Raw genomic sequence first — 25700 nt, 5'->3', positions numbered from 1 at the left:
GTTTTCGTAAACAACGAGAAAAGAAAAGAAAATATTGTACACAGAGTGTATAGAAACAAACGAGTATCAAAGATCAAAGAGAAGAGAAATATCAAAGTGGAAACATATAAGGCGTGTCCAGACGGGGACAATTTTTCGCCAATCTAATTAAATAGTCCGATCAAATCAGGCCGTGCTGACCAAAGAATATAATACTCACTAGGAGCTGACGCAAATGCATGAATCTAGGATATACCTGGATCTGGCATGAGTGGTGGGGGTAACTGACAGAACGGGATAGTCTTATGTATCTTTCAGTAGGAGTAGCAGCGAAAGAGCTATTATTGTTTGTCCTTGTCACAGTCTCACATTTTATTTGCTCCCACCTTTTTTTTAGTATGGATAATGGTGGGCAACAAATGAATTCGACCAATCACAGTGTCTCATTTGCGTATGTTTTGACCCTCACGGAGGCACGCGTATACCACTTCTATACGATCCTACCTTCTATGCGCAAATGCCAATTTGGCTCGCCGAATTCAACCGCTGATTATAACCGATGTTACCGATAAAATGGGGTGCGGACGCAAGAATAAGAATACCAATTTGTGACGCCGGTATCTTTGTTTTGGGGCATTTTTTTTTTTTTCAATTTATAAGGCATTAATATCATTATAAATCTTAAATTGGTGATTACATTGGAAATTGATAACAATTCCATTTCTGATCAAATCGGTCGATACCCAGTCTGGACTTCACTTTAAGAGGTGTAGATCGCAGTGTATAGTTTGTCAAAGGACTGTCTCATTAAAAACATAGATAGAGAGAATATACTATCCATGTCTTACACTAGTACTAGCACCCAAAAGATAAGGATGAGTATAGTTTTTTTGTTCTTATTTACTGACAAATTTGGTTTGACCAACTATAGTGATTATATAATATTCTCTGTACCGCACCGCACCGCAGAGCAAACAAGTTGGAACTAATTGGCTCGGTTGTGTATAGTTGACTTAAATATAGAAGAATAAAAACTGTCAAAATACTTTGTTTATGCCTGCCTGCCAAGAGTATTGAAACCATTGAAACATTATTTTATATTGTAATGATTTGTTTATTTATTGTATTGCATGTGAATTGCACTTTCGCGACATAAAACGATGTCATTAATTAAAAAAACAAGGAATGATGCGGTTAAAGCTGCAGTTACATCTTATTTGGAACGCAGGAATTACCCAGTACGTTTTACTATTAAACCAATTTCAACAAACGTTTTATAATGTATTTGTAAATTGACAATCTTTATTTTATGAACTTTTAGGATGCAGACATTTTCAACAACAACAATTCCATAAGCCAAAGTGTCGAACAAATGGCTGTCTCCACTATTGTACAATGTGAAGCGAGTCGCGCCAACTCCATTCTATTTTCCTGCATAAACAACGATCCAGGACAATATGACGTACAGTACACAAGGTAATATTTTTTTCACAATTTTCCAAATTGCTAAAAATACTCGTTAGTACATATAGACCGGGAGATAGTGACACATTTTACTGGGTCATTTGTACCAGTATGGCGGTTCGTCAGGGGTCTAAGTACGTAAAGAACGTGTAGGAACCACAGAGGTTCCAACCCGCACTGGCCGTTTCTTTGCCATAGAATATTATACTTAATATCGACATGTCAGTTTTAACTGTTAGAAAATTCACTTTTGTTCAATGCAAATTATTTACGTTTATCTTATTAGTTATATCTCAGAAGTTGTAAAGATATTAATTTAAATACAGTTTATGAACCATACACAGTGGTTTGATTGTGAACCCACATTGGTGACCGCGACTAAAAACACAAGAACGATGTTGAACGATAACGACAACAATAGTGATGAGACGGTACCTCCAGCAGTGCTAGCAGAGAATCTACCATCAACCAGTGCATTTCCAACGACCGGCGTTTTCCGAGTCGGCATACGTGTTCCACCGTTTTGGCCCGAAGAGCCGGCGGTATGGTTCGCACAACTCGAAAGTCAGTTTACTATATCCGGAATCACCAGCGATACAACTAAATTCTATCATGTAATTGGAAATCTCAACCCCCAGTTTGCGATTGAAGTTAAGGATATAATCTTATCGCCACCCGAATCAAATAAGTATGATAAACTGAAGACTGAATTAATTAGACGATTGTCAGTCTCTCAGGAGCAAAAAATTAGACAACTGATGCTACATGAAGAACTCGGCGATCGCAAGCCCACACAATTCCTGAGGCATTTACGAAGTTTAGCTGGACCATCAGTTCCTGATGACTTCTTACGCCAAGTTTGGTCTGGCCGTTTACCCAATAATGTACAAACTATTGTGGCGTCGCAACCAAGACTTCCACTCGATGATATAGCAGAGTTAGCCGACCGAATCCAAGAACTGGCACCAAGTTCGAGGCACGTAGCCAGCACATCAGCGGAACCGACGGGTGCCGTATCAGAATTAGGTCGACGCGTTGACCAGCTAGCACAGCAAGTGGAAGCTTTACTCAGCGAGGACAATACGCAACGCCGAGGTAGACAACAGACTCGACTCTACCAATCTCAGAACCGAAACGCGTCTCGATCAAAATCTCGCCAACGATCTGCATATACTCGCCGTGACGTTCCTGAAGGATTCACTGTTTGCTGGTACCACTATCATTTTGGTTCTAAGGCAACAAACTGCGTGGAGCCATGTACATTCAAGTCGGGAAACATCCAGGGCAGGCAATAGTGGCCGAAAACGTCTGCCCCATTTCGTCAGGCCGTCTATTCATGACAGATCGTGCAACAAAGACCCAATATCTAATCGACACGGGTTCAGACCTGTGCGTATTTCCGCGTTTACTTGTCAACGAACGTCGAAAGAAGACTGATTATGAATTATACGCCGCCAACAGTACAGTAATCGCAACGTATGGTTATATTACTTTACACCTCGATTTCGGCCTGCGACGAATTTTTGAATGGCGATTTACAGTAGCCGATGTCTCGAAGCCTATTATTGGCGTTGATTTTTTGATCTTTTACAATTTGCTCGTCGACTGCCGCAATCAAAAGCTTATTGACAAAACTACTTCTCTCTTTACTGACGCACAGCAAGTCAGCGCGGCTGAAACTATATCGTCGATTCGCACGACCTTGACTAACGACTCCACGTATACGCTACTTCTACGTGACTTCCCGGATATCACTCGCCCCGCCGGTAAACTAGGTGCCCCTAAGCACGATACAGTGCATCATATAAGGACAACACCTGGACCCCCGGTCTCCAGCCGCCCTCGACGTCTGGATCCTGAGCGCTTAAAGATTGCTAAAAAAGAATTCGATGACATGCTGCAGAACGGCACAGCTCGCAGATCAGAGAGTCCATGGTCGTCACCTTTACACCTGGTGCGCAAGAAAAACAATGGGTGGAGACCTTGTGGAGACTATAGGGCGCTTAATGCTCGAACTATACCCGACCAGTACCCTGTTCGTCACATACAAGATTTCGCTTATATGCTAGCAGGCAAAAACATATTTTCCACCATAGACCTAATCAAGGCCTACAATCAAATACGCGTATATGGACCGGATATTCCCAAAACATCGATAACGACACCTTTCGGAATGTTCGAATTTCCCTTTATGACTTTTGGATTACGTAACGCAGCCCAAACATTCCAAAGGTTCATGGATGAACTCCTTCGCGGATTCGACTTTGCCTACGGTTACCTAGACGACATTTTGATCTCCTCATCCTCAGAAATCGAGCACAAAGAACATCTGAGTCAGCTCTTCAGACGACTTCAAGACTACGGTGTTTTGATCAACACTTCGAAGTGTGTCTTTGGTCAATCTGAAGTAACCTTTCTAGGATATCGCGTCTCAGCACAGGGCATAAGTCCATTGGAGTCGAAGGTGCAAGCTATTAACGACTTCCCAGCGCCGCAAACCGTTAAGGAATTACGAAGGTATTTGGGTATGCTTAATTTCTATAGGCGGTTTGTTCCAGGAGCAGCTAAAATATTGGCACCACTTACTGCCTTGCTCGCTGGAGATCCGAAAGCATCAACACCTATTGTTTGGACCCCAGCACTGCGTGAGACATTCCAACTGAGTAAGTCACATCTGTCAAAGGCTACTTTATTGGCCCACCCAGACTCTGACGCAGAACTGGCTTTACAAACGGATGCATCAGATGTCGCCATTGGAGCTGTACTTCAACAACGCAAAAACGGATCCTGGGAACCGTTGGCTTTCTTCTCCAAGAAGCTAAATTCGGCTCAACAAAAATATAGCCCATACGATCGAGAGTTACTCGCGATATATGAAGCCATCAAGTATTTCCGATATATGGTAGAAGCTCGCTCATTCACAATCCTAACTGATCACAAACCACTAACGTTTGCCTTCATGACAAACCGCGATAAGTGCTCACCGAGACAATTCAGGTATTTCGATTTTATATCCCAATTTTCGACAGATATCCGATTTGTGTCTGGGAAGGATAACATAGTAGCCGACGCTCTCTCGAGAATCGAGGAGGTTACAAAATTCTTAGATTATCAAGCCCTCGCGGAAGCCCAGACTAGCGACACTGAACTGTCGGAGCTTCTACAAGGTGGATCTTCACTCCAGCTACAAAAGATTACAGCCCCAGTCTCAGGTGCACACATTTACTGTGATGTTTCTACATCGAAACCAAGACCATTTGTTACATTAGCATTCCGCCGACAAATCTTCGATTCACTTCATAACCTTAGCCATCCTGGAGCAAAGGCAACTAGTCGCTTACTGACCCAAAGGTTTGTGTGGCCTGGCATTAAAAAAGATTGTATGCAGTGGGCAAAAGAATGCCAACAATGTCAGCGTAGCAAGGTCACAAGACACACTAATGCACCCTTGGCAGAATTTAGCCTTCCGTCAGCACGCTTTCGCCACGTACATATCGACATAGTGGGCCCTTTACCACTGTCATCAGGTTTCAGGTATTGTCTAACAATCGTTGACCGCTTCACTCGTTGGCCTGAAGCTTACCCATTACAAGACATCACAGCAGACACCTGCGCCGCGGCCTTCGTTGGAGGCTGGATTGCACGATTCGGCTGTCCAGAACGAATAACTACAGACCGCGGACGTCAATTTGAGTCACAACTGTTCAAAAAAATCTCAGCACTCATGGGTTCGACCCATTTAACCACCACAGCTTACCATCCGGCTGCTAACGGTCTCGTGGAAAGGCTCCATAGACAACTTAAGGCCGCCATTATGTGTCACGCTACAACTCAGTGGACAGAAGCGCTTCCCTTAGTGCTACTGGGCATTAGAAGCGCATGGAAAGAAGATCTAAGTAGCTCTCCTGCTGAACTGCTATATGGCGAACCACTTACATTACCAGGTCAGTTCTTCTCTTCATCTTCTCCAGAGCCAGTAGTAGACATCTCCGATTTTGCCAGTCGCCTTCGAAAGCACATGAGCCAACTTTCTCCGCAGCCAACATCATGGCACACGAGCTCCAACCGTCCCTTTTACATTCCGAAAGACTTGAAGGATTCTGCATATGTATTTCTGCGTCAAGGTCCGGAACGACGATCTCTGGAAGCACCATACCAAGGACCGTTCAAGGTATTGCGCCACGGAGTTAAAACCTTCGATATTGAAGTTAACGGAAAAACAATTAAGGTTACAATCGACCGATTGAAACCAGCGTATTTAGCTAGAGATGATTGCGCACCTTTCTCATCACCTGCGCGTACAGGCGACGAAACAGCTTCAGATAGCTCTGATTCAAATCATGGTGCAGATGATCAAACGTCATCAGACCAGGACCTAGCGCAAAGGACACGGAGTGGACGGCATGTTCGATTTCCTGCTCACCTGCAAGAATATTATCGACCGTAGCCACGGTCTAGGGGGGGAGTATTGTAGGAACCACAGAGGTTCCAACCCGCACTGGCCGTTTCTTTGCCATAGAATATTATACTTAATATCGACATGTCAGTTTTAACTGTTAGAAAATTCACTTTTGTTCAATGCAAATTATTTACGTTTATCTTATTAGTTATATCTCAGAAGTTGTAAAGATATTAATTTAAATACAGTTTATGAACCATACACAGTGGTTTGATTGTGAACCCACAAACGAAATAAAAATGATGGTCATAGCGCTGGTACCGGCGGCCCAATCGCGTGGGCGTTAGTCGAACGTGTCGGATAAAATACGAGTGTCGAACGATTTGTTCCACAAAAATCCTCGTATTATATGTCCATAAAAAAGAAGTAGACGGTAGCGTAATGCCATACTTCTCCGGTGTGACTTACAGCCCGCCATACTGAGGCGAACACATTAATTAAAAAAAATACAATTCAATCATTTGTGCCAAGCTAATTTTTGCACAGGTGATCATCGTCGAGTAGCCATTCATGGACATCACCATGCCATACTTTTCGGATGGTTCCAAGTGGCCGCCATACCGCCGCAAAGGAGTTAATTTTTTTTTTATTGCTAAACGATTTGTACCATCTTGTAATTTTTTTTCAAGACTTTCTGTGTGATCATAAATGGAAATCTCATAATGCCATACCTGTAGGAGGTGGCAAATGTGTACAATATTTTTTTTTTATTTCAAGTATGGTGCCCCTTTTTTCCCCTATTAGAAGTATGGCAAATATAATAATGGTCACATTGCATCATATAATTTCCAAAAATCCAAATGCCATACTGGTACAAATCGTCAAAAAATTGTTTTTTGTTTTAAGTCTTGGCTTAAGTCTCACAGTCGTCCGCCCCATAGTTATAATCTGAAATATATTTTTTTAGGTACAATTGTATCCAAACAAACAGAATATGATGATGCCATGCTGTAAAAAATTATTTTACGTATACATAGTCGTATTTTTGAAACGTGTCGATTAAATAAGTTTTTCAAGTATGGCAGCACTTTATCCCCCTACTATAAGTATGGCAATTATAATAACGGTCACATTTTATCAAATACTTTCCAAAAATTTAAATGCAATACTGGTACAAATCGATTAACAAAAAAAAAAAATTAACTCCCTTGCGGCGGTATGGCGGCCATTTGGAACCGTCCGAAGAGTATGGCATGGTGATGTCCATGAATGGCTGCTCGACGATGATCACCTGTGCAAAAATTAGCTTGGCACAAATGGTTGAATTGTTTTTTTTTAATTAATGTGTTCGCCTCAGTATGGCGGGCTGTAAGTCACACCGGAGAAGTATGGCATTACGCTACCGCCTACTTCTTTTTTATGGACTATCGGAAAATACGAGGATTTTTGTGGAACAAATCGTTCGACACTCGTATTTTATCCGACACGTTCGACTAACGCCCACGCGATTGGGCCGCCGGTACCAGCGCTATGACCATCATTTTTCTTTCCTTCATTACATGCTTAGACCCCTGACGAACCGCCATACTGGTACAAATGACCCAGTAAAATGTGTCACTATCTCCCGGTCTAATATTCACAAAAACTATATTACTATTTTTATTTTACTTTACAGGTTATTAAACTTTATAAAAGAGATTAAGGTGGAAAATGTAAAAAATGAGCTCCTAGCACTACTAACTCCATTACTCTGCCACATGTATTTAGAAATGCTCCGAGGTGGCCATGGGGGAGCAGCCCAAATGTTTTTGAAGAGGCATTCAGTGTCATTGCCACAGAAAGATTTATCGTTTCACCAGCCAATTGATGGTAACTTGCCATCAGCCCTATATAGGCCGAACAGCCTGGAACAATTATTTAACTCATTACAAAATGGCACCATTGATAATGAAGCACCTGAGAAAGATTATCTGAACCAGTTGCTTGATGATATAGGATCCATTTATACGCTACAGGATGTGGAAACAAAACCATCCGTTGCAGCATTCAGGTAAAGAGCTACAAAATGAAATATTTTGAACACAGTCAATGCAAACTTGCCTGAGTTTTTGTGCATGTTTCAATACAGGGATGTACTTATTTATTTTTGCTAGCATTATAAAGATTGAGCCAGGAAAATGGCTACCAAAAAGGTACCTCTATTTTCTAATAATTCATACTTTTGTTTCAGATCATGTAAATATGACATATTCCTGTCGCAGGATGCACTGAACATGCTGAAAGCTTACTTAGCAAAACACAGCCATGTGCTTCTAGTTCAGGTTTTACAGACTTGGTTTCACATTGATATTAGTAATGATACTAACAAGAAGGATTCTGTAAGTTTTTTTCATATTAAAATATTTCATTTTGTGTATATAATATGTATTACTAAAGGGAGTTAAAATTCTTAGATGAAAACTTATTAGAGAAAGTAGTCAATAATTACATATATGGGATGAGTACAAACTTCTAGGAAACTCAATCCACCTAATGACTTTCAGGAGGATGATGATGATGACGTTACTAATGATGGAATTCATATAAAAGAAGAAAAAGTTACTGACATCAATGGTAAGTGTAGTATTTTTCTTAATCTATTACTTTTGACATTATTTTTAATTATTAGTTGACACAGTCAGCCTTGTGATACAGCAATGCGTTTGAACAATGCTTTATTACAAAGCCAGCTATATCTCAAGAACCACGATAGTAAGGATCTTGTCAGTTCCTTCACAGTACTTTCATTTGCAGAAAAACTGATGGTTAAAATAAATATCAAATCATATTTCACGCATTATTCACATTATTCCCACAGCATACAGCCATTATTGATACAAAAACTCGCTCTATTTCATCATTTTCTAACTATATTTCTATTCATTCTAGACATATTTTCAAAATGTAATGGTCACACCGAGTATCCAAGTGTCGATAAAGAATTGAGAGATTTACAAGACGCGATAAAGAATGTGAGAGAGTCAATGGCACCTCTCAAGCTATACAAAGTGGCTGCTCCTGATACTTAGTAAGTATTCATTTTTTTAAATAGATTTTCTGGATTTTATTGTCATCAACAGCATCCAACACATTGCATCAGCTAGCTCTGCCGTATTTTCATAGCAATTGGATGTTGGAGTAGGTACTTTAAAGGAATTTCTGGAACCCTTTTATGACAACTTATGTATCCGTCTGTCTGTCACAGTGCACTTGGCCGACTAGCACTTGGCTGTTCGTTTTGAGCATCATCGGGAGCTCGCATTGGCGGACCGGCGCAGTTCCGACGACGTGAGCTCCCGATGATACTACTCGACACGCGAGTGACCCGTTTTTAATATATTTAATATGTCTGTGTCTCACGGAAGTTTTGTTATATTTTAAAATTAATTTATTTCTTTTTCAGTTTAGTATGTGCAAAGACTGACCCCGGCTGCAATGTCCTCTGTGGAGGATTCAGTAACTCAGAAATAAGATTGTGGGATCTCGGCCAAAATAATGTGAAGCGGAATGTGAACAAGAACATCTCAGAATTTGAGCTGGCTTGCAATGTTCCCCCTGAGCCAGAAGCTGTGGTGGATGATACTTTGTAAGTTTTTTATACAACTGCGATCCTCAGCATTTAGGGAACGAGGAAGAAGAGAATACGACGTCGGTGGCTAACAAAAGTAGGGCCCGCTTGGTATTTAGTAAGCAGCTGTACAGTGGCCATCAAATATATCTAAGCGGTCAAGGCGCTCATAAATATCTGAACACATCTCTATTAGAGTAATGCCTATTAGAGTGCGTGTTCAGATATTGAGAACACCTTGGCCGCTCCGATTTATCTGATGGCGACTGTACTGTACCGTCGCCGTTGGCCGCTTGAAACTAAAGGGTAGATACAATAATTTCAGGGCCAGCGCCGCCTACTCACGGCACGGCTGTGAATTTTTTTTCATACTATTCATAATTTTCATAGTTACCGATGCCGTTGTAAATGCAGTGTTGCAATACTTGCAATATTTTAATCCGATTGACACTGAAATGTCAACTGTAAGTTCATAATATTAAGGTTCATAATTGTATCCCTTCCTCATAATAGTCATAATCGTACCATTATTCGGCCGTTCACTTTCTAGATTTTACTCATATTATTATACCTTTAAACGAGCAATTCTTGTTTGTTTATTTATTTATAAGTACATATATATATTTCGAGGATCTCAGAAACGGCTCTAACGATTTCGATGAAATTTGCTATATGGGGGTTTTTGGGGGCGATAAATCGATCTAGCCAGGTCTTATCTCTGGGAAAACGCGCATTTTTGAGTTTATATATGTTTTCCGAGCAAAGCTCGGTCTCTCAGATATTAAGTATTTATATTACATATATGTGATCATGAAGTGGTTAACCAAACATTTCCTTACTGCCTTAGACGTTGTTGTAGACTTTCTATAGTAGGTATATTTCGCGCGTGAATACCGAGCGAGCGAAACGTATCCCCCACGTATCCAGCTTTCGCTTCCAATACCCCCACTCCACGATTTTCTTGTTTCTTGACGAACACTTCTGACATTCATTAACGCAATTACAATAGGTTTCCATTTCTTAACCATGTAACCGCCAAAGACGTCAACTGACGCCCCCGGATGCGGATACAGCCCAACATCACCTTTCGTGCATTCCAACAAAGTTCACAATAACGCGCTGCACACGATAGGCGTGACATTCAAAGTGTTAAAGCATCTTCTAACATACTACATTATTTGTTTTCAGACAAATTGGAACGGGCGTCCCATTAAGAGGACATTCAGGTCCCGTCCAAGCAGTGTGTGTTCTCTCTAGAGAAGAATTAGTCATGTCCGCTTCCCACGACTGTACCATGCGCGCGTGGAGATTACAAGATTATTCATGTGCGTCTATTTACAGGTAAATTGTATGTTATGAATTTGTATGACCCCATTTCAATATTATTCCAAAATTATTACTCTTTTTCCAACGGTACTCAAAAAAACATTAAACCTGATAAAAATCTGAGAAGAGTGAGGTCAACACGGTTAAGTGTGGCTGGCCTTCACATTGAGGCCTGTTTACACATTGATTTGTAATTATTACGAGCCCATACATTTGCACCTTGCTACTTGCGTTTATTGGCAATTTTATGAACTCGCAATAAATCAATGTGTAAACAGGCCCGCCCAGATTGAAGCCCGGCCACACTTATTCGTGTTGGGTGTCCTTCTGAATCCCTAATAACGTTTGTCCTAAAGTCACTTGCCCTAACTGGTTTGTCCTAATGGGCAAATGCCCTAACGATCAATTGTCATAACGATTATTTTCCATAATGTAATGGTTAGCCTAAGACTCATTTGTCCTAAGCATTTGTACCATAACTATCAATATCCCTAATGTTTTTTACCGTATTCTTCGAAATCCCTAACAATGTTTGGCATAAAATAACATGCTCTAACTGTTTTGACCTAATGGCTATTGCCCTAAATGATCAATTGTCATAACAGTTACTTTTCCTATTGATCATTAAATATCATAACAATTACTTTCCATAATGAATGGTAACGAACTGTTGCCACAAAAATGGGTTAGGTTAGGTTAGAACTAGGTTAGAATTGAACGCTCATGAGCGGAACCTGCCGCCCTGATGAGAGCCAGCGGGCGGCGGACATGGGGGCGTCCCCGCCCATGACGCTGGCTCCCGAGATGGTATGCGCAACCTTGTGTTCCGGAAGCGCTTCCACAGGGAAGATCACTAAAAAATAGGGGTATGGATCCTAGTCAGGATGCCACACTGCCACAAAAGTGCGTTAGTTTAGGTTAGAACTGCAACCATGGCAAAAACGAAGTGCTGTTAAAGGGTCCATATTGGGTTGCATACAAATTTAGGTCATATCTTTGATGCGCATAACAACTTGTGTCATAATCATCATTGAGCATACAAATGAAAAGTCATATTATATTGTGTCATACATTTTTAGCCATAATATTTGATGACATACTCAGCAGTTATCATAATTTTTTTGTGCATATAGGTTTTGATTATAATGGATCAACCAGCTAAAAGCATATTTATCGATATTTATAAGGTTTTTACGTATAACGACGTTTTGTAGCATAATAATTTTCAACCATAATGGTTTACATAAATAATTCAAGAAACTAATTTTAGCCTCTCAACAACTCCTCGAAAAAAACCTTTTCCCTAATCTCCGTCCAAACACTTAATTCGACGGAGCCCCGCTCACGCGGGGCTCCTATTTCTGCGTAGTTTGCCCTTCGGGCATCTAAAGCAACCTAACGAACCTAACCTACCTATTATGATTAGTTTCTTTTATGACCACTAAATATATGACTTAATTTTTTATGTCTATATTAATACTATGCACTGCAATACTTCGAACGAAAACCAATTATGGATATCAAGCAGATGACTTAAAATTTTATGCGAATTAAATTAATGACTACAAAAATTATGACATAACTAATTTATGACAAAAACCCAGTTATGCTCAGGAATAATTCTGACTAAAGATTTTTATGACTTACAATTTTATACATAAAGTGTTATGACAATTAAAAATATGTCAAAAGTTGTTATGCGACCAGAGGGAGTCCCGCTGTTAAAACTAGGTTGGGTTAAAACTACGATCCTTGCAAAAACGAACTGCTGCCACAAAAGTGGGTTAGGTTAGGTTAGAACTGCGACCATTGTAAAAACGAACTGCTGTTAAAAATAGGTTAGGTTACAACTACGATCCTTGCAAAAACGAACTGCTGCCACAAAAATGGGTTAGGTTAGGTTAGAACTGTGATCCTCGCAAAAACGAACTGCTGCAACAAAAGTGGGTTAGGTTAGGTTAAAACTGCGACCATGGTAAAAACGAACTGCTGTTAATAATAGGTTAGGTTAGAACTACGATCCTTGGAAAAACGAACTGCTGCCATAAAAGGTGGTTAAGTTAGGTTAGAACAAAAAAATTGGCCATTCCATAATAGGGAAATCAAAATTAGGGCATACGAGTGTTAAGTCAAGCAACGATAGGCTAAGTAAAATTAGGTAACATGACGGTTAGGATATATAATTTTTAGGCCTAACAATAATTAGGCAAAAAAAGAAATATGCTACATAACATTAGGATAAATACTCAATATGGAAAATGCCATTAGGGAAAAACATATGACAAAAAAAAGTCGGCCATTCGATAATAGGAATACCAAAATTAGGGTATACGAGTGTTAGGACAACTGATCATTATGACAAACAATATTAGGGAATGCAAAGATAGGAGAAAATACTTTAGGGATTCAGATATAGATCCATTCGTGTTGACTTTATATAAATTAAATTTGATTTCAGAGGTCACAACTACCCAATTTGGTGTATGGACGTGTCGAAGAATGGTCTATTCATCGTCACTGGCTCGCAAGACAAGACAGCTAAGCTCTGGTCACTGGATAGGACATTCCCTGTTAGAGTGTTTGTTGGACATATGTCGGATGTTACGGTGAGTAATGCTGCAGGCGTATTATGAATGGCTTTATCCAAGTGATAAAATAAGTGCCACTTTTTAACACCCCGCGATACAAAGAGACAGACATTGTCATTATTATGTCAGACGCTGTTACTACGAAATCCGTAATAATAATAACTAACGAAACTTATACTCTATCGTGCTGAATTTTAATTATTAATCTATGAAGAGTTACTTGTTTTTTTTTTGGGATAGTATCAGGTACCTAGACTACTCATAGGTATTGTCTATGGCAGGATGCACCAGGATCATTAAGTCGTTACCGACTTACCGCGTATGTATGGCGGGTATCTAATCTACCCATCTTAAATTTGACATCAAGTAAATACAAACCACTAAGAAGGCCGATCAAATGCGCACATCACGGATAATAGAGGAATCCATAATTCGTTTGCTACGGCACTTTCATTCAGGAAGCCCTCAGAATTCATAATAGGCCTGATGACAAATTTTGAAAACCCTTTTAATATCGTCGGTACACTTGTATTAGTTCCGAATAACACTATATTTCAGTTATACTCATAAGATTTAACATAGATAATTGCATTTTATTATAGCTAGTTTAAACTTCGCGCGAAAACGCCTCGCATGCCATTTGTGACGTCATCATTTAGTTGGTGGTAGGGTGGTAGATATTGTTTACATACTTACAGTTACGAATTTCCCTTGAATCCGAATGATTTTGTGAATTCAGCACCATATATTACGATTAGGTATGATAAATACATTACAAAAAATTATCACAATAACTCATTTTACACAAATACTCTCACACGGTTGCAGTTTAAGATGAATTATTTAGATACATGTAAATTTTGAGTGAAAATCACCGAACGCCGGTTTTACTTTTAAATTTTTCATTTTTTATAGTTACGACAGCCAACATGGCAATGATAGTTCCATTCAGCCAAATAATTAAAAAAGTTTGTTGTTGAAATATCGTATTATTTAGCATTTTATTTAAATAATAACAAATAGATATACTTTATATCGTGTAATAATATTTTTTGGACGTAATAAATGTTTAGTAGCGAAATAACATTTTTTTTGCACCTTTCGAACTCTTTGGTGCCCACGTATAGATTTCGGTCAATGAGGTTGTCTATGTTGCTCTAAGAAATATGTTATGGATTGATGACGTCACTGTTTAGAACGCTTCTGATTGGCGTTTCAGTAAAAATGGCCGATTGGAGAATTTTGCACTTTTATTTTATTGAGTATATTAATAATCCTTCAGTTTATACTGAGATTGGACCATTTTTTAGAATCATATTAACATATATGTTTCGTTGAAACCATTATTTTCATGATTCTTTGTTACTTGCAACAGGCCTATTATATGAGGTTTTTGTATCAATTCACTGAGCCACTAGTTTAATATTATTTTCTCAAAAATGGACGGCAAAGTCGACTTTGCCGTTTAAAAAATAGGTTGCGAAGCGCGTAGTTTATGGTCAGTCAAAAATTAAAAAGTTAAAAACATTGCAGTCTCGATTTTGGGACTGCAATGTTGCATACAAATTCGGCTACAAATATAATGACCACCAAAAAATACTTTGGTACCCTAAATAAAAAAATCAAGCTTACCAAAAAAAATTACTGAACACCAAAAAAATAAGGCCTAAAATTACAAAAGTACCACCGTTTTAATTACGACTGCACTTCAAATTGTATTCGAATACCAAATATATTGAATGATCACCAAAAATCATTAATGATCACCAAATCTTGAAGACCAAATTAATGCGATATTTTCACCTAAATAAACCACTATGATTACCAAAAAATTTTTACATATTACCAAAAAAGTAACATGATGCCAAAATTATTAGCCCCTCCCGCTCAACCCCCCGTTCCCGCACCGCATACCTACCTAACCTAACCTACTTTTCTAGTAGCATATAGAAAAGTGGGTTAGGTTAGGTTTGAACTGCAACCCATACAGAAACGAAATGCTACTAGAAAAGTGGGTTAGGTTAGGTTTGAACTGCGACCCTTACAGAAACAAAATGCTACTAGAAAAGTGGGTTAGGTTAGGTTTGAACTGCGACCCTTACAGAAAAGAAGTGCTACTAGAAAAGTGGGTTAGGTTAGGTTTGAACTGCAACCCATACAGAAAAGAAATGCTACTAGAAAAGTGGGTTAGGTTAGGTTTGAACTGCGACCCTTACATAAACAAAATGCTACTAGAAAAGTGGGTTAGGTTAGGTTTGAACTGCGACCCATACAGAAACGAAATGCTACTAGAAAAGTGGGTTAGATTAGGTTACAAAAAGGTGACAAAGTGGATTAATTAATTTAATAGGATAACAATATATTCAATATTTGCACATTTTTAATTAAAATGTGGTTACAATTTTGGTGGTCATTTACTATTTTTGGGTTTACAATGATTATTTTGGAGTCATTTGCTTTAATAGGATAGCAAGATTTAAAAATTTGGTTACAATTTTACATTAAAATGGAGTTCTAATTTTGGTGGTCATTTACTATTTTTGGGTTTACAATGATTATTTTGGTGTCCTTTTATTTAATAGGATAGCAAGATGTAAAAATTTGGTTATCATTTCACATTAAAATGGGGTTTGAAATTTGGTAATCATTTACAATTTTTGGGTTAATAATGATTAGTTTGGTGTCATTTCCTTTAATAGGATAGTAAAATGTAATAAAATTGGTAATCATTTCACATTAAAATGGTGTTATAATTTTGGTGATCGTTTATTATTTTAGGGTGGTAAAGTAGATTTTTTTGGTATTAAATTTTACTAAATCTGGTGATCAGTTAAATAGCAGCCTACAAATTCCATTATTTGTCGAGTTCCAAACTTTTTAAAAGTTGAAATGGCCATATCAAATGATGGCACAGGCCCATTAAACAGCCAAACAGATGATTAGTACCGCGACTATTTAGCTGTCTCAAATAGGTTGGCGTATTTTCGGCAGAAAAATACACCTCTATTTTTTTATTAAAAAAATAAAAAGGCGGCAAAGCTAATTTTTTCAATTGTTTCTACTTTTTTCTGTGAAAATATATACGTAAGAAAGTTGCTTTTGTAAAATATTTCTATGATATTTATATTTCTTGCACCATTTTTGAGAAAAGCACTATATATGACTCGGCTGGAAGGCTACTTGCTGGCTTCGGATTCAATTAAACGGACTCCCAAGGTCGTCCGTTTAAAACGAATCCTCAGCCTGCAAGTAGCTACTTCCGAGCCTCGACAATAATGTACTATTAAATGATGCAATTATATAATTAATAGTTTAAACATTCTTTATTGAATACATGTAATGTTTCAGTGTGTAAAGTTCCACCCCAACGAGGCGTACATAGCGACGGGCGGCGCGGACCGCAGCGTGCGTTTCTGGAACGTGTGCGATGCGCGCCTCATGCGCGTGCTGTGCGGGCACCGCGGCGTCGTCCGCACGCTCGCTTTCTCGCCAGAGGGCTCCCATCTCGCCAGTGCCGGTATTTATTTGTTATCATTTTATTTGTTCAAGTCTAACGAAAGACCTACTTGCTGGTTTGTTAGTGCACACCGTTGTATGGAGACCTTGCACTTTGAGACTATGCGCTGAAACTTGGCACAGTTGGTTCTTAGCTGGTCTTGAGCAGATACAGACCGGGAGACATCGAGAGCCACCTCTCATTTAGTGGGGGGAGGGGGGAAGATCGATGCTGCCGCGCTTCACTTGGAGCAACATTTCTCTAAAACTATACCTATTAGGGCATTTGATATATCATTTTCGGATAAATTAAGGATGAGGAATCTATTTTTAGAACAATAACAATGCGCTTTCTAACAAAAAAATAGCATAAAGTAGAAAAGACTAAAAAACGTATTTTTGTTTTTATTTATAATTACCAATTTTTTTTTAAAGCGTTGCAGGAATCTGAAATAAAGAAACATAGTCGTAAAGCTACACTTATTACGTTTAAAAAAATATATGGTTTATTAGACAAGTCTGTTGATAAATGGGAGATAAAAAATAATATTAAGCGTGGGTCAGAGTGATCTCATATGAAGGTGGGAAGGTTTCTTATAATTTGTTCTACAATCGTTTATTTTTTTTAGTTTTTCGTAAATAACTCGTAAACGGTAGCCCACAGCAAAAAAATATCTGTTACGTAAATAATCTGTTTCAGATTTCTTATAATATAAGTGCTACTTTTTTTAGCTAGGATCAATATTTAAAAAAATATTGAAGGGAGAAAATAAATTCTAAGGTCCCCTTTTCTAATCATTCGTAAATAACTCGTAAACGATGGCCAATAGCAAAAAATGTTTTATTACATGAATAATTTACATAAAATTTCCTACAAAAAAGGTCATTCAAACTTTTTCGCTAGGATGAATATTAAAAACGATATTAAAGAGCGAAAATAAATTCTAAGGTCCCCTTTTAAAATATTGATCCAAGCAAAAAAGTTTGAATAACCTTTTTTGTAGGAAATTTTATGCTAATTATTCATGTATAGAAATATTTTTTGCTATTAGCCATCCTTTACGAGTTATTTACGAATGACTAAAAAAGGGGACCTTAGTATTTATTTTCTTCCTTTAATATGTTTTTTTAATATTGATCCTAGCGAAAAAAAGTAGCACTTATTTTATGACAAATCTGAAATAGATTATTTACGTAAGTAACAGATATTTTTTTGCTATGGGCTACCGTTTACGAGTTATTTACGAAAAACTAAAAAAAATAATCGATTGTAGAACAAATTATAAGTAACCTTCCCACCTTCATATGAGATCACTCTGACCCACACTTAATATTATTTTTTATCTCCCATTTATCAACAGATTTTTATAATAAACTATATATTTTTTTTAAACGTAATAAGTGTAGCTTTACGACTATATTTTTTGTTTTCATATTCCTGCAACACTTTAAAAAAAATGGTAATAATAAAAAAATCAAAAATACGTTTTTTTGTCTTTTCTACTTTATTCTTATTTTTTGTTAGAAAGTGCATTGTTTTTGTTCTAAAAACAGATTCCTCATCCTTAATTTATCGGAAAACGATATATCACATGCCCTAATAGGTATAGTTTTAGAGAAATGTTGCTCCAAGTGAAGCGCGGCAGCGTCGAACTTCCCCCCGTCCCCCCCACTAAATGAGAGGTGGCTCTCGACGGCTCCCGGTCTGTATCTGCTCAAGACCAGCTAAGAATCAACTGTGCCAAGTTTCAGCGCATAGTCTCAAAATGCAAGGTGTCGTGCACTAACAAACCAGCTATACCAACTTGTAAAATTTTTATCTTTCTCACAAACAGAAATGTTGTAATGACGGATAGGGACTAATGGTAATCAACGGTTTGATAGATTTGACAAACGTTTATGAATAACGGCATTCATTGACATAGACAGAATTTTTTTAATTAACAACACAATCATCACATTTATGGTACTTACCTACATTTGAACATAAAATCTTAAAAACTACTAAAACAAATTAAAATTGCAGTAGAAATGAACAGTCAAAGAATTTTTAATGTAAAATATAAGAAAAAATCGTGCCCTTAACCTTGACAGTTGAAGAAGATAGTGTTGTGCGACGCCATAAGTTGTGGTTTGCTGGTTATGTATGTTTGTGTGGTGGGAATTGTCAAACGTCAACTTTTGATAACCAGAGTTTAGAACAGCTTACAGAGTATAGCGACATCTACACCAGATATCATTTTTTTAGGGTTCCGTACCCAAAGTGTAAGTAAAAACGGGAACCTATTACTAAGACTCCGCTGTCCGTTCGTCTGTCCGTCAGTCCGTCTGTCCGTCCGTCCGTCTGTCACCAGGCTGTATCTCATGAACCGTGATAGCTAGGCAGTTGAAATTTTCACAGATGATGTATTTCTGTTGCCGCTATAACAACAAATACTAAAAAGTACGGAACCCTCGGTGGGCGAGTCCGACTCGCACTTGTCCGGTTTTTTTTTGGAGCTCTATTGTTTCTTAGACTACATATCTTCTACAATCAATAACTGTATGATTCTAACGAAACAGCACATAAAGTATTTTTCTAGAAAATTTATGATGTGCGCTCTGTGTGCGCTTCATGCAGGCAGAGTCGCGTGAACAGCTAGTTTTATGATAAACGTAACAATACTTTATAACGAAATAACTAAAACAACGTAAAATTTTCAGGAGATGACAAGAAGATAAAAGTCTGGGATTTAGCAGCATGCACCTGCATCCACGAATACAGAGGTCATCACGGAAAGGTCACGGCTCTGGATTGGTCGGCGATCGGGAAGCCTAGTCTGACACATAGGGTGTGCACAGACCCTAACGATCCATCCGCTGAAAACTCGCTGTTGTGCTCGGCTGGAATGGACGGCGTTGTCAAAATTGTTTGGGATAATCACAGTAAAAATAAGTAAGTATGTTAATACTTTATTTCCACTTATTTTGTTTTGTAGCTCTTAGGGTCAACTAGACCCGACAGCTCGACAGTTACCGTTAAAACGGTCACTAAATATATGGGCTATGGGATGTTTTATAGTTCACTGCTGAGTGACAATGACAAGAACAGTCCTATAATTGTGGTTGATGCAATTACCCCTTAATATTTGCTCGGTAACAATTAAAGAGTAAACATAAACAAAACAATTAAATTATAAACGTTAGCATTTTGAAAGTATAACTCATTTTATACCTTGACTTACTGAGCAAGTGTGATGAAAAAGATATTTTGTTGTCTAAAGTCTTTAATATCGTCATTAATATACGTACTTATTGTTTCAGACAAGTCCCCAGCCAGGATGTCCTAACATCAACATACAACACTAAATGTTCATATCTTGTTGATTTGCAAGTTCACCCGGAATGGGTGGTAGCTATAGGAGCTAAAAGATAAAAATATATTTGTATTCTCGATACTCTGTTAACAATAACATACACTACTTATGAAAACAAAATAAATTGTTTTATTTTGTAATATTTAATTTTAATCTTATTCATCAATGTACAATTAGTCCTGGTTTAATAATGTTCTGTTGCACACACCCACTTAATTTACGCTAGCGAGTGCAAAATTGTTTGATATTACACCTAGTTGTGACCTATGATATAAACAGACTTCTAGTCTCAATAGTTACAATGCCTATGAAGCTGAAGGATCTAGATAGAATCCTGATTTTATCATGAGTTATGGATGTGTTCTATGTATATATTTATTTAATTGTCTCCTAGTACTAAATATATGTAGTACAGTCAACGGTAAAAATATGGGTGTAGACAACTTACTCAAAAATATGTCCCATAGTTCTTAATTCACTGACATAAGAGTTATGGGACATATTTTTGAAATGATTTGTACACCCATATTTTTACCATTGACTGTACAGGTTATGCTTAGGGCTAGATCGATTTATGTAAGATATAGTCCCCAAAATATTGACTTATCGCTATAGTAAACAATTTTTAAAACAGTAAAGTAAATTTTCTAATATAATTTGGACAGATCCACATTATTATAAAAATGCACTTTACAGGCTATAATATAATGCTTGGATGAGATTAGCTCAGGACCGGGACAAGTGGTGTACTAAAAGAGAGGCCTATGCTCCGCAGTGGGCGATAAAGGGCTGATATGATGATGATGATATAAACTTATAAAAGTTATAAAGCATCTGTAAAAAATATTGATGCAGAATTTAGAAGATTAAATTTTACATGTTATAATCACTCAGGATATATGTCGAGTACTTACCTAAAATAAACATAGAAACATTAGAAAGTTTTCACTTTTTACACTAATTTGTGAAGAGCCAGAACTAAATATAAGTAAAATTAAATGTGACTCTGTCTGCGATCATATATCACCATGGATACCGCCTTTAGGAACATTACCGTTCAAATTCTCGGGCCAAATTAGCACACATACACAATTACGCCTACATTCAAATAAGACGACGCGTTTACAGAGCCTGTAATCAAAGCTGGTAAACAAAATAAGAGTCATCTTTATTACACTAATGGTACATAGCTAAGTGTAGATGAAATGCATATAATGTCAATAACTATTATACCAATCAGCGACATTAATCCGCTAATAACCTTCTTGCTGTACGTACTGGCCGCTGAGAGTTCGCGGTTCATATTTGATTAGAATATGACTTGGACAGGGATAGGTTTATGCCATACAGTGAAGAACCAGTCAAATAATTCACGTATAATAATTTAATGCAGATTAAAAATTAACTAGTTAAAATGTTGTTATGACATGACAGACTAACTCAACATAAGTAAATATATCATTGTTGTATAAATGTATTCCGCTATAATAAGTATTTTGTATATTTTATTATCAATCTGCATGGCAGTGCGAAGTCACGTTCAGGTATAGTCTGTCCGTTTTTCTAAGATCAAGTACGCCATAGTAAATGTATGGCGAACTTGATCTTAGAAATCGGACTGGCTATACAGTCTGCAAAATTTACATGGGTACACGAATCGGGTCAAAAATATTTGAACAGGCGGAGTCACAATAAATCCCCACTTTGAGTTCAGAATATTTTATATGTATATAGCCGGTCAAGCAAGTTTGTCAGTAGAAAAAGGTGCAAAATTAAAATTTTGTATAGGACCACAGCCGTTCGCGCGCTTACATTTTCTAAATTTGCCGCTCTTACAATATTTTAAACTTTCGTGTTTTGAACACATATTAACTCACATTATACGAAACGAAACTGATTTACGTCGGTAAATCAAGGTAATTGAATATAATTCGCGTTAGACCCGTCTATAATGTGAGTTAATATGTTTGCCGCTCTTTTCTACTGACGGAAATGGCTTGAGAGAGAACCTACATATATGTGACAGTAGAGGGTGGATTCAAATGATCAACATTTTCAGATAATGTGTGTATTTGTTAAATTAATTCAGTGAAAGCATGATAGGAAAAATTTATCTACATATAGGAGACCGGGTATGATTATCTCACGGGTTATATCTCATGAATAGAACATATTCTAGATATCTTGCCAGGCATCCACTCAATTTCATGTCTCTCTAATTGGACAGCTTTTTTCCATAGTTCTCTGCGAATAGCATCTTGTGGGAATCTGAATGGAAAGTAATGTAAAATGACAATACCAAATTTGATTATTAATTTGAAATAACTAGGTAGTTTTTTTATAGCTCAATCTTATGAAATAAAAAAGGAACATACAAATCTGTAAGAAGGAATTTATTACTACATTTATAATTATATAGAAAATACCTAAACCAAACACAAGTTAATAAAATAGTCTACTTCATTTAGCATAACACCATCCCTATTATCCTCGCAATTTAAAAAGTCGTATGCAGTTGTTACGTTTTAGCTTAGCACGGTAGTATTGAAAACAAATCGTCATGTTTTTTCCAAATTCTACTGAAGTTATCTGTTTACTGCAAGTGAAAAGTGATTCCACTGTCCTTGGTATGAACTAAAATAACTTCTGCACCACTTCACGACACATGAATATATTTTTAATTACAAAAAAACGTTGTTTTTATAAATCAATTTAGCCATTTGTCACTGACTGTCATCTCGGTGGTACTGAGATTGCCAATTGAGCAGTTTGTAAGTACCGCCTATCGCGGGGTAGTTTGCGTTGGGTCATAATTGAGCGGACAGAATAATTCCATGTATAGCATTTCGCTGGACTCTGTTCAGTTAGTGTCCAATTGGGTTCTTATTTGAATGATCAAAAAATATTGTAAAAAAGTTTATTAGAACAGATACAAGTATAGAGAACAAAATATTTTTTCATAACACATTATTTTCAAAGACCATGATTTACTTATTGAACCAGTCATTCAGGCTTTTTTGAAGAAGTTCATAAGTGTAGCTTGTTTCCCTTTCTGAGGAGGAGATATCTTCTTTCTGCTATTTTTTGGGCCACTTTTCTTATTAGTTGGAGAGACCTCAGTCTTAACTAATGCTTTCTTTTCATTAGCTGCTTCATTATTTACTTTTTCTTTTTCTACATTTTCCTTCATGTCTGTGTCCTCATTTTCCGACAGACTCTCATAAACTTCCTCTTTCTTAGTTAATATGTATCCCTCCTCATCAGTATATGTTTTGTTAACTATCTTTCTTCTCTTCCTAGGATTTAACATATTGGATGCCACTTTGATGGTATTAACAGCCGGTGTTGGAGGTATCTCATCTTCAGATTCTACATCAATTTTTTTATCAAGCACATCTTCATCATCAACAAATGGATCATTTTTCTCTTCATCACTCTCACTGTCTGAAATATGTAAGACTCTTTTACGCTTTTTATCAACCTTTGCATTCTTTTTTATTTGGGTCAAAGACTTGTTACTGCTCTTGGATTTATTTTTATTTTTAACAGTAGTATCCTCAGTCTTTGTTTTTACACCATTACTGATGACAGGTTTATCATAATTTTTCTTTGTTTCTGGTACCTTGTCATCAATATCTACATCCATTTGTTCATCATTTTCCTTGGCATCTGACTCTGATTTTATTTTAATATCAGGTTCGTTTTTCTTGGTCTCTTTTGTTGATTTCTTTGCTGGAGCACTGTCAGACCGGCTGAAGAACCCAGCTATTCCTTTTTGAGTTTTATGAGTATTCTTGACATCAGGCTTCTGCTTGTTGCCATTTATAGTACTTTTTTGTGGCGACACAATCTTCTGTGGTGACATTTTTTCTTGTTTTACAGATGGTTCCGATTTTATCTCTGCTTTCTTGGCATCACCATTCATAACTTTGTCTTTCACGTTTTCCTCTTTAATTTTCTTTGGAGGTGGTTTAGTCACTTTTTGCTCAGCTACTGCCACTTGGCTGGATGACTTCAATCTACTTATTTCATCTAATGTCAATTTGGAACACACATTATTCTTTAGCAAGCCCGAACACAATTGGTAATCTTCAAATGTAGTAATCGCCATAAACGCTACTTTATCTACCGAAGGTTTACCCTTGTTAATACTGTATATGTGCTCAAAGAAAACTAACTTCAGACCCTTTCGATAGTCTGTTACTTCACTTTCAGGACAAACGCTCGTTTGGGCTTTGTTATCATTCGTTAATCCAGATACAATATATGTAATATTAAGCATCGTTTCTGGGTGTTCTTTTCTAATATCCGCTGCCACTTTATTCAACAGAGATTTGCTTTCATTCACATGTATACAGAATTCTTTGCTAATAGATACATATGTAACCAACCTTTCTTCGTCCAATATTATTTCTTTTAATGTACTTAAATGCGATAAGTATTTTTCATCAGCCATTTTTACAATATTTCACTTAAAAACCCGCGATTTCTGCGTTTCTTCGTTGTCGCCATGAAATTGAAATGTCAAACGTCAAACCGCTGACAGACTAACTGTCAAAAATTAAGATTCTTTTAATGAACGGCCATAGAATGTACGATTACTACGATTTGACTATTTTTAATAATGTAACAGAAATGTTATCTGCCTCTCTATCACTCGAATACATTCGAATACATTCGAGTGATAGTAAAGCAGATTTTCAATGTTGGCAGTAAGTCCTCTGGAACTTTAATAGAGTCAGGGCTGTAACCGCGAAAATCGAAGTTCGCAAATTGCGGGCATTTTTCTCTGTCACTCTTATTACGCCTTCATTGGAGTAAAAGAGAAAGATCCCCGCAATTTGCGAATATCGGTTATTGCGGTAGCCCCTCTGGCTAGCCAAAAATTGTTGACACATATTTCGTTGTTGTATCACTAATTGTCTATGATTAAAAAAAAAGCTAAAAGTCAGATGTCAATTTATGTCATTCATTCAAATTGTTTGCTGTTTATGTTTATAAGGGGTTTATTTTAAATAATATTAATAATGTCTATACTGAGTGTGGTTCGCAAACTATTATTTAAGCTCTTAAATAATTACGACAATGTGCGAAGTCGACGTGTAGCGTTGTATAACGAAAAACTGCAATGTTTACAACTCCTAAACAAATTCAACATTCCCTCCGTGTTTTGTTTGGCCGGGTATTGGATGGCCGTCTATTTTTCACGTTTTTTTTTTCCTATATGGCAAGATTAGTGAAATGTGTCATTCTGTGTCATCGTTTGGCTAGTGATGGGTCAAATCGAAAAATTTTCAAACCGAATAAGTCGACTCCGATTTAAACCCAAATCGGTTTGCAAACCGATTTGGCCAAGTCGATTTAACTTCTATTTTTTAATTATCAGTATAGTTCAAACCGCTCCGTAGTCGCTTGGTTTTGAGTTGAAGAAATCGAATTGTAAATTTTACGGTTTGTTCGACCCTTAGAATTCTTAGAATAACACG

General features: G+C 37.3%; 2 protein-coding genes across 2 annotated transcripts; one reads left to right on the top strand and one right to left on the bottom strand.

The window, feature by feature from the left end:
* The first annotated feature begins 1060 nt into the window (after nt 1-1060).
* Nucleotides 1061-20322, top strand: LOC134805996 (TAF5-like RNA polymerase II p300/CBP-associated factor-associated factor 65 kDa subunit 5L). Its single transcript, XM_063779180.1, has 12 exons — nt 1061-1217; nt 1301-1455; nt 7518-7892; nt 8073-8220; nt 8386-8455; nt 8771-8909; nt 9285-9467; nt 10638-10790; nt 13234-13381; nt 16712-16880; nt 19562-19793; nt 20162-20322. The coding sequence occupies exons 1-12, from the start codon at nt 1140-1142 to the stop codon at nt 20271-20273; spliced, it is 1962 nt and encodes a 653-aa protein (XP_063635250.1). The 5' UTR covers nt 1061-1139; the 3' UTR covers nt 20274-20322.
* Nucleotides 20323-23123: 2801 nt separating this feature from the next.
* On the bottom strand, nt 23124-24725 carry LOC134805825 (DNA polymerase delta subunit 3). Its single transcript, XM_063779035.1, has one exon. The coding sequence runs from the start codon at nt 24668-24670 to the stop codon at nt 23222-23224; it is 1449 nt and encodes a 482-aa protein (XP_063635105.1). The 5' UTR covers nt 24671-24725; the 3' UTR covers nt 23124-23221.
* Nucleotides 24726-25700: the final 975 nt, after the last annotated feature.

The sequence above is a fragment of the Cydia splendana genome, chromosome 2 (assembly GCF_910591565.1).
Source record: "Cydia splendana chromosome 2, ilCydSple1.2, whole genome shotgun sequence".
Lineage (NCBI taxonomy): Eukaryota > Metazoa > Arthropoda > Insecta > Lepidoptera > Tortricidae > Cydia > Cydia splendana.
This window is presented reverse-complemented; position numbering and strand designations above follow the sequence as displayed.